This window comes from Sander vitreus, unplaced genomic scaffold (assembly GCF_031162955.1).
Source record: "Sander vitreus isolate 19-12246 unplaced genomic scaffold, sanVit1 ctg274_0, whole genome shotgun sequence".
Taxonomy (NCBI): Eukaryota; Metazoa; Chordata; class Actinopteri; order Perciformes; family Percidae; genus Sander; species Sander vitreus.
The window spans coordinates 155,001-165,000 of record NW_027595437.1 but is presented as its reverse complement, the minus strand read 5'-3'; the positions used below and the strand labels follow the sequence as shown (position 1 = coordinate 165,000).

The 10,000-nt window shown below is 45.8% G+C and overlaps 1 protein-coding gene across 1 annotated transcript in view; it reads left to right on the top strand.

Annotated features, from left to right (window-relative positions):
* LOC144513549 (GRIP1-associated protein 1-like) overlaps positions 1 to 10,000 on the top strand; it is a 37,753-nt gene that overhangs the window by 3,590 nt on the left and 24,163 nt on the right. The window contains exons 3-4 of the mRNA XM_078244650.1: positions 8,083 to 8,178; positions 9,568 to 9,624. Of these exons, the coding sequence (XP_078100776.1) occupies positions 8,083 to 8,178; positions 9,568 to 9,624 (153 nt within the window). The remainder of the gene's footprint in view (positions 1 to 8,082; positions 8,179 to 9,567; positions 9,625 to 10,000) is intronic.

Sequence of the window (10,000 nt, the reverse complement as noted above, 5' to 3'; positions counted from 1 at the left end):
CTGGCCAGCACTGATTACTTTCTGTGTGTGTGTGTGTGTGTGTGTGTGTGTGTGTGTGTGTGTGTGTGTGTGTGTGTGTGTGTATATATGTGTGTGTGTGTGTGTGTGTGTATATGTGTGTCTGTGTGTGTCTGGGTCTGTGTGTGTATGTGTGTGTGTGTGTGTGTGTGTGTGTGTGTGTGTGTGTGTGTGTGTGTGTGTGTGTGTGTGTGTGTGTGTGTGTGTGTGTGTGTGTGTGTGTGTGTGTGTGTGTGTGTGTGTGTGTGTGTGTGTGTGTGTGTGTGTGTGTGTGTGTGTGTGTGTGTGTGTGTGTGTGTGTGTGTGTGTGTGTCTGGGTCTGTGTGTGTGTGTATATGTGTGTGTGTGGGTGTTTTATCTCCCGGATAACGGCCATAACGAGGAAACTTAATAGGAAAAGTTAATTAATGATGGAGGAAGTCTAATTAGCGGGCAGGTCGGGTGTTGAGTTGTTTCCTGTCAAACAGCAGGGTGCGTTAAAAATACTCACCAGAATCAGAAAGGAGTTTATTGCCACAGTAAGTTACACCTGAGTGAAAGGTGCATACATACACAAACAAACATATTAAACATTACTAAGAAATAAACAATAAGTACAGAAACCGAAACAAATATATACTTCAGATTGGGCTGAATATTGGGCTTTTTGACGGGGTTGGATTTCTGCTGAACCCTACGCTGTCACTCCGCGCTACGCTGGTCGCCGTGATGACGGCGCCGTTGATTACAGGAAGGTGTTTACGTAGGTGGAGCTTCAATGCAGCAGGCTGAGAGGAAGTGGAAATGGAACTGGTGAGCAGAAAAAGGGTTGTTTGGCAGTACTTTCAGTCAAAAGAAGGCCATTCAAGTCCAGATACATGTTCAATCTGCAATGCTGATTAGTCTGGTGGTGGCGAGGACCCTAAACAATACACAACATCACCGCTGTTACAACATCTGGTATGAAACATCTGGAAGAATACGAGCTGAGCATGAAGGAATCTACAGACAGCAGCCAGAATGCAGCAACTTCAGGTACGGCAAAGGAAGGACAGTCACTGTTTACTTCATTAATGTGTTGACTGTGTTCATGGACTGAGGACGGGACGAGGACTCAGCAGAACCTCAACCAGGGGGTTCAGGACTCAGCAGAACCTCAACCAGGGGGTTCAGGATTCAGCAGAACCTCAACCAGGGGGTTCAGGACTCAGCAGAATCTCAACCAGGGGGTTCAGGATTCAGCAGAACCCCAAAAATCTGGAGTCGGTGCATCCCTAAAATAAATAGCTGTTTGAGTAGTTTAAAGCCCATGTTGCAGGTTAACCACCACTGTTGATTAATGGGTACATAAAGCACGCAACATATGTATGTCATTGTTAAAAATGTCTCCAAATAGTGTTAAAGGCCAGTTTTTGTCGTTTTTGGTATTATTGTATGACGTCACGCTGGGGAGACGTGCCTCAGCCTAGTACTAGAACTTTGGTGACCGTACATCAGCCTAGTACTAGAACTATGGTGACCGTGCTTCAGCCTAGTACTAGAACTATGGTGACTGTGCTTCAGACTAGTACTAGTACTATGGTGACTGTGCTTCAGACTAGTACTAGAACTATGGTGACCGTGCATCAGCCTAGTACTAGAACTATGGTGACTGTACCTCATCCTAGTACCATAACTATGGTGACCGTGCCTCAGCCTAGTACTAGAACTATGGTGACTGTACCTCAGCCTACTACTAGAACTATGGTGACTGCTTCAGCCTAGTACTAGAACTATGGTGACTGTGCTTCAGCCTAGTACTAGAACTATGGTGACTGTACCTCATCCTAGTACCATAACTATGGTGACCGTGCCTCAGCCTAGTACTAGAACTATGGTGACCGTGCTTCAGCCTAGTACTAGAACTATGGTGACTGTACCTCAGCCTAGTACTAGAACTATGGTGACCGTGCTTCAGCCTAGTACTAGAACTATGGTGACCGTGCTTCAGCTTAGTACTAGAACTATGGTGACTGTGCCTCAGCCTAGTACTAGAACTATGGTGACCGTGCCTCAGCCTAGTACTAGAACTATGGTGACTGTGCTTCAGCCTAGTACTAGAACTATGGTGACTGTACCTCAGCCTAGTACTAGAACTATGGTGACTGTACTTCAGCCTAGTACTAGAACTATGGTGACTGTACCTCAGCCTAGTACTAGAACTATGGTGACTGTACCTCAGCCTAGTACTATGGTGACTGTACCTCAGCCTAGTACTAGAACTATGGTGACCGTGCTTCAGGCTAGTACTAGAACTATGGTGACCGTACATCAGCCTAGTACTAGAACTATGGTGACTGTACCTCAGCCTAGTACCATAACTATGGTGACTGTACCTCAGCCTAGTACTAGAACTATGGTGACTGTACCTCAGCCTAGTACTAGAACTATGGTGACTGTACCTCAGCCTAGTACTATGGTAACTGACTGGGATGAGGAAGAGGTGTTTTTACTGTCAGTGAATAGCACAGAGTGAAAGTCAAGGTTTTCTTTATATCTAGTGACAGTGATCATGTCGTTAGTTCAGATAAGTACTGGTAATCTAGCTAGGTCTAGAAATAGAAGTCATCATGCTAGCTATGGGCTAGCTATGTCAGTCCCACCTGTGAAATCCCCCGACGTTGTAAACACATATTGATTAGATATCTCACGTTTTGATGGTAGCCTACTAGCTCCAGTCACAACATATTTGCCTAGTGTTTGTTTATTACTTGGACGGGGATGCTTTTCACAAGTTTAGACAGCCAGCTAACGCTACGCCGATGTTTTGCTAACGTTAGCACAACAGCGTTAGCCTAGACAGCTAGGTAAATATTACGACTGCCTTCGGAGTTTCTTATATCTGCGTCCACGTTGTCAACATAAGACCTGTGGCGTTAGTGCTCCTTTTGTACCATCATTTTATTGAATGAAATATTAAGCTTCGCTCCTACGAGATGGGTGGGTTTTTGTTACGTTACACACAAAGCTAACTGGCTACAGTTAGCCTGTGCGTATGCTAGCGGAATTGGCTAACGTTGCGTAGCCAGCCAGCAGCTTCAGCAGTAGTTAGCTAACACATCCACAAGCGTCTCTATTTCAAACAGCACTGCAGGTTGTCAGAGGTTGATTGTGGGCGACAATACTGTCGTGGTTAGCTCACCGAAACTACTGCCGATTGCCGAAGTTGCTGGCTTGTTACGCAGCGTTAGCTAATTCCGCTAGCATACATACAGGCTAACTATAGCCAGTTAGCTTTGTATGTAACAAAAACACACTCATCTCGTAGGACCGAAGCTTAACATTTAATTCAATACAATTATGGTACAAAAGGAGCACTAACGCAACATGTCTTATGTTGACAACATGGACACAGATATAGGAAACTCCTAATATTTACCTAGCTAGCAGTCTAGGCTAACGCTGTTGCGCTAATGTTAGCAAACGTCGGCATAGCTAGCTGTCTTAACTTGTGAAAAGCCGAACAGCATCCCCGTCCAAGCTGTGTTTCACTTTCCCTCCAATATTATTATACACATAATAAAGACACATGGACTCGGTCGAGACCAAAAGCTATATTTTACAAGACCAGTGGCACAAACCGAGACCATAGACAGTGAACAGAGACCAGTGGCACAAACCGAGACCATAGACAGTGAACAGAGACCAATGGCACAGACCGAGACCATAGACAGTGAACAGAGACCAGTGGCACAGACCGAGACCACAGACAGTGAACCAAGACCAGTGGCACAAACCAAGACCATAGACAGTGAACAGAGACCAGTGGCACAAACCAAGACCATAGACAGTGAACAGAGACCAGTGGCACAAACCGAGACCATAGCCAGTGAACAGAGACCAGTGGCACAAACCGAGACCAGAGACAGTGAACAGAGACCAGTGGCACAAACCGAGACCATAGCCAGTGAACAGAGACCAGTGGCACAAACCAAGACCATAGACAGTGAACAGAGACCAGTGGCACAAACCAAGACCATAGACAGTGAACAGAGACCAGTGACACAGACCGAGACCATAGACAGTGAACAGAGACCAGTGGCACAAACCGAGACCATAGATCAGTGAACAGAGACCAGTGGCACAGACCGAGACCATAGACAGTGAACAGAGACCAGTGGCACAAACCGAGACCATAGACAGTGAACCGAGACCAATGGCACAGACCGAGACCATAGACAGTGAACAGAGACCAGTGGCACATGACCGAGACCACAGACAGTGAACAGAGACCAGTGGCACAGACCGAGACCACAGACAGTGAACAGAGACCAGTGGCACAGACCGAGACCATAGACAGTGAACCGAGACCAATGGCACAGACCGAGACCATAGACAGTGAACAGAGACCAGTGGCACAGACCGAGACCACAGACAGTGAACAAAGACCAGTGGCACAAACCAAGACCATAGACAGTGAACAGAGACCAGTGGCACAAACCAAGACCATAGACAGTGAACAGAGACCAGTGGCACAAACCGAGACCATAGACAGTGAACCGAGACCAGTGGCACAGACCGAGACCACAGACAGTGAACAGAGACCAGTGGCACAAACCAAGACCATAGACAGTGAACAGAGACCAGTGGCACAAACCAAGACCATAGACAGTGAACAGAGACCAGTGGCACAAACCAAGACCATAGACAGTGAACAGAGACCAGTGGCACAAACCGAGACCATAGACAGTGAACCGAGACCAATGGCACAGACCGAGACCATAGACAGTGAACAGAGACCAGTGGCACAGACCGAGACCATAGACAGTGAACAGAGACCAGTGGCACAAACCGAGACCATAGACAGTGAACCGAGACCAGTGGCACAGACCGAGACCACAGACAGTGAACAGAGACGGGGCTTTCGTCTGTCGTCTCCCCAACGTGACGTAATGCAATGCATTGTGGGGGGGAAAGAGAATCATTGCAAACCGCTGTAAAATAGTACTACTTTTTCATATTTTATTCCGTTTTGTGATATCATTGTATTTGATGTTGTTGGTAACAGTTTAAATGTTTATTACCAACAAGCAAATTGCGCAAATTCATTAGAAAATAAACCCTGCAACATAGGCTTTAAAGTGCCCATATTATGAAAAAAAAACACTTTTTCTGGGATTTGGGGAGTTATTTTGTGTCTCTGGTGCTTCCACACACAGACACACTTAGAAAACAACCATCCATGCTGTTCTGAGTGAGATACGGTTCCTGAATGTGTCCTGTCTTCAGTCTCCGGGTCAGCTGGTCAACATCTGCACGGCTTGTGACGTCACAAGCCGAAACAAGCTGACTAACCGCAACCGTTAGCTCGTAGCGTTAGCATGCTAATGCTAACGCTAGCATGCTACCTCGTTCTCAATAGCAAAACACTGCTACAACACACACAAGTTCACCATCATCTACTAAAGAACTACTTCCATGTGCGCCCTCATTTAGAAGAAGTCTCCCAGCTAATCCTGCCTTGTAACTGACTGAAGGTGGAGAAACAGCCTTTCTTTTACTGTCTATGGAGCTAGCTAGCTGACATGAGCTACATCTGAGCTACTGAGCATGTGCAATCAAAGATAGTACAGAAGAAGAAGAAAAGAGGTCTCACTCTGTAGCTAAAACAGAGACCAGCTGAAAGAGGATCTGCAGCAGTGAGAGAGAGCGGTGCAGTACAACAAAAATATGGTGTTTTCTGATAATTAAACCATGTAAACCTATTCTGGTACAACCTTAAAATACAATTATGAACCTGAAAATGAGCATCATATGGGCGCTTTAAGTCGTTAAAGCACCAGCGCGTTCCTTCTGTTCCATCCCTTTCAGATGATAGTTGATGATTAATAAAAGGCTTTATGGCCCATAACATACTCATGTTTTTCGCGATATTTTCCATGGCAATACTGTATCGATACACGGATACCAAGTATCGATCTTGTATTATATAAATTGCACATTAACCTTTTGGTACTCGAATAATAAGATCAGCTGCTTTTTTTAGTCCACTAGATGGAAAATTGAAGTGAGATGAACAAACCAGAGACATTTTTTCCTTTAAACAAAACAGATGTTGACAAAGTTTTGCTTTGGGGACATAATTTGAAGTTGGAAAATGTAATGAATTGCAATATATCGCAGAATATCGCAATATGTTTAAAATAGGAATAATATCGTATCGTGGGACCTCTGGTGATTCCCACCCCTAGTATTTACCTTCACAGAAGTGCTTGTTTAGCCGCTGAGAGACTCAGATTATTATTCTAAGTGTCTGACAACATTATGGGATGGATCCCTACAGAGATAGACCTTTAAAACCTCTTTAAGACCTTTCTGTTGAACCAGAAACAGCTCTGAAGTCGCTAACACTAAACCCACCAGACTCCATTTAGAAAAACAGTACTTTTAGCGTGAATAGAGCCAGACTATTTTCACATGTAAATCAATAAACTATGTGTTTATATCAACGAAAACTAGAGTTGTGATGGTTGGAAAAGTGGAAAGACGACCCAAAACGGCTTCTCATAGTTTTATTTAGTTTCTGTCCACTTTGAATGAAGTGTGTTGTACGATGCTAAAATCACTGATTATTTACATGGAGTCTGGTGCGTTTAGCGAAGGCAATTTCCTGGATGTTTTTATGTTTAAAAAAAGGATCTTACCCTTTAACAGAAAGGTCGACCTCCTTAGAAATCCTTCCCATAATGTTATCAGACGTTAGAATAATAATCTGAGCCTGTCAGCAGCAAAAAAAAATAAGAAAATGTTCCCATCAGTCACTTCATCAGACACAGAAACATGGGAACATAGGGTCCAGGTTGTGTTGTGTGTGACTGTTGTTCTCCTGCACAATTACAAGTTGCTTTTCTCTGTCAGGTGGGTAGCTGCCGCCTGGGGGGGGGGGGCCGCAGAAGATTGGGAGGGGAATTAAATGTCGTTTTTCTAAATTAATCCCTCAGTCAGCTGGATTAAGAGCGACGAGGGCATCAACCGAGGTTTTCTTACACCAGGAGAGTGCTGAGAATGGTCACTGGTTTTAGCTTGTGTGTGTGTGTGTGTGTGTGCGTGTGTGTGTGTGTGTGCGTGTGTGTGTGTGTGTGTGTGTGTGCGTGTGTGTGTGTGTGTGTGTGTGTGTGTGTGTGTGTGTGTGCCTGCCTGCCTGCCTGCCTCGTGTGTGTGTGTGTGTGTGTGTGTGTGTGTGTGTGTGTGTGTGTGTGTGTGTGTGCGTGTGTGTGTGTGTGCCTGCCTCTGTGTGTGTGTGTGTGTGTGTGTGCCTGCCTCCGTGTGTGTGTGTGTGTGCGTGTGTGTGTGTGTGTGTGTGTGTGTGTGTGTGTGCGTGTGTGCCTGCCTGCCTGCCTCCGTGTGTGTGTGTGTGTGTGTGTGTATGTATGTGTGTGTGTGTGTGTGTGTGTGTGTGTGTGTGTGTGTGTGTGTGTGTGTGTGTGTGTGTGTGTGTGTGTGTGTGTGTGTACGTGTGTGTGTGTGTGTGTGCGCCTGCCTGCCTGCCTGCCTCCGTGTGTGTGTGTGTGTGTGTGTATGTTCTGTTTGTTGTTGATTATCCATGCTTTGTTTTAATGTGTTGTAATGGAAGGTGCTATATAAATGACGTTGATATTGTTCTAATCGTAGTGATACAGTCCAGCTGTTCAGTGTGTAATGGTTCTGATGGTCTCCTGTTGCTGTCGTCCTTATTAAGATGAAGATGAAAACTTATTTGCGACTGGAGTCAGGACTCTTAGATTCAGATTAGGGTCGGGAAGATTGAGGCTGCGTTCAGACTGCAGGAAAATCCATTTCCTCAAATCAGATCTTTAAGACTGTCTCTGTGTGTGTCTCTCTCTGTGTGTGTGTGTGTGTGTGTGTGTGTGTCTCTGTCTGTCTGTGTGCGCGTGTGTCTCTCTGTGTGTGTGTGTGTGTGTGTGTCTCTGTCTGTCTGTGTGTGTGTGTGTGTGTGCCTCTCTGTGTGTGTGTGTGTCTCTGTCTCTGTGTGTGTGTGTGTGTGTGTGTGTGTGCGTCTCTCTGTGTGTCTCTGTGTGTGTGTGTCTCTGTGTCTCTGTCCTGCAGGAGAAACAGTCGGAGGTGGAGGGGGTGCAGCAGCAGCTGGTGGAGGTGGAGAAACAGAAGGAAGAACTCAACGACAGCATCAGGAAACTCCAGCAGGTAGCAACACCTCCTGATGCATGCTGGGATCATATATCACTCTCTGTCACAAGTCTGATCAGTTAGGAGACTCTCCTGACCTCCTCAAATCTCTTCTAAAATCTCTGGACACATTGTGAAAGCAGCTCAGTTGTTGCTCCCGGCCTCTGATATCGTACGCTGTGTCTTCCTTTCATCTTTTATTGTGATATCTGCTCTAGAAAGGTGATACATACATACACTTTTACTTAATTACATTCAATGACTTAAAGAGCCCATATTATGGAAAAATGACTTTTTCTGGGATTTGGGGAGTTATTTAGTGTCTCTGGTGCTTCATACAGACGTTGATAACCCTCCATGCTGTTCTGAGTGAGATACGGTTTCTGAATGTGTCCTGTCTTCAGTCTCCGGGTCAGCTGGTCAACATCTGCACGGCTTTCTACGTCACTAGCTGAGACGAGGGGGCTAGGGGGCTAACCGTTAGCATGCTAGCTCGTTCTCAATGGCAAAACACTGCTACAACACACACTAGTTCACCATAATCTCCAAAAGAACTACGTCCATGTCCCTGTTCTGCAGGTATTCACACAAAGGTGGAAGTGTTCCCTCGTTTAGAAGAAGTCTCCCAGCTAATCCTGCCTTGTTCTACTGAAGTTGGAGAAACAGCTAGCTAGCTTATGTAGTCCTTACCTAGCTAGCTTATGTAGTCCTTACCTAGCTAGCTCATGTAGTCCTTACCTAGCTACTGAGCGTGTAGTCCTTACCTAGCTACTGAGCGTGTAGTCCTTACCTAGCTACTGGGCGTGTAGTCCTTACCTAGCTAGCTGAGCATGTAGTCCTTACCTAGCTACTGAGCATGTAGTCCTTACCTAGCTACTGAGCGTGTAGTCCTTACCTAGCTACTGAGCGTGTAGTCCTTACCTAGCTACTGAGCGTGTAGTCCTTATCTAGCTACTGAGCGTGTAGTCCTTACCTAGCTACTGAGCGTGTAGTCCTTACGTAGCTACTGAGCGTGTAGTCCTTACCTAGCTACTGAGCGTGTAGTCCTTACCTAGCTACTGAGCGTGTAGTCCTTACCTAGCTACTGAGCATGTGCGACTGCCAACAAAGATGTTCCAGCAGTGAGAGGTCTCACTCTGTAGCTAAAACAGAGACCTGAACACAGGGTGAAAAGAGGAGCTGCAGCAATGAGCAGTACAACTAAAATATGAAACCATGTAAACCTATTCTGGTACAACCTCTAAATACAATTATGAACCTGAGAATGAGCATCATATGAGCACTTTAAAACTCTGTGGTCCTATTAAATCAGCTAAGAGACATCAAAATCCCTTTTTTTGCTTTGTGAAATTGTCGTTTTATTCTTGGCGTCTCTAACCTCCATTCATCTGTTTCTGTTCTCTGTAGGAGATTAAGGACACTGTGGACGGGCAGAGGATTTTAGAGAAGAAGGGAAGTGCAGCGGTGAGTGACGGACGGACAGACAGACGGACGGACAGACAGACGGACAGACAGACGGACGGACGGACGGACAGACAGACGAACGGACGGACGGACAGACAGACGGACGGACAGACAGACGGACGGACAGACAGACGAACAGACGGACGGACGGACAGACAGACGGACAGACAGACGGATAGACAGACGGACAGACAGACGGACAGACGGACGGACAGACGGACAGACAGACGAACAGAGACACGGACGGACAGACAGAGACACAGACAGACAGACAGACAGATGGGGGGGGGTGATACACTGAAAGTAAAGAATAGATAATAGAGATGAGAGAGAGAATGTATTTTCCAGAGTACTTAAAGAGCAGCTATGCATGAAA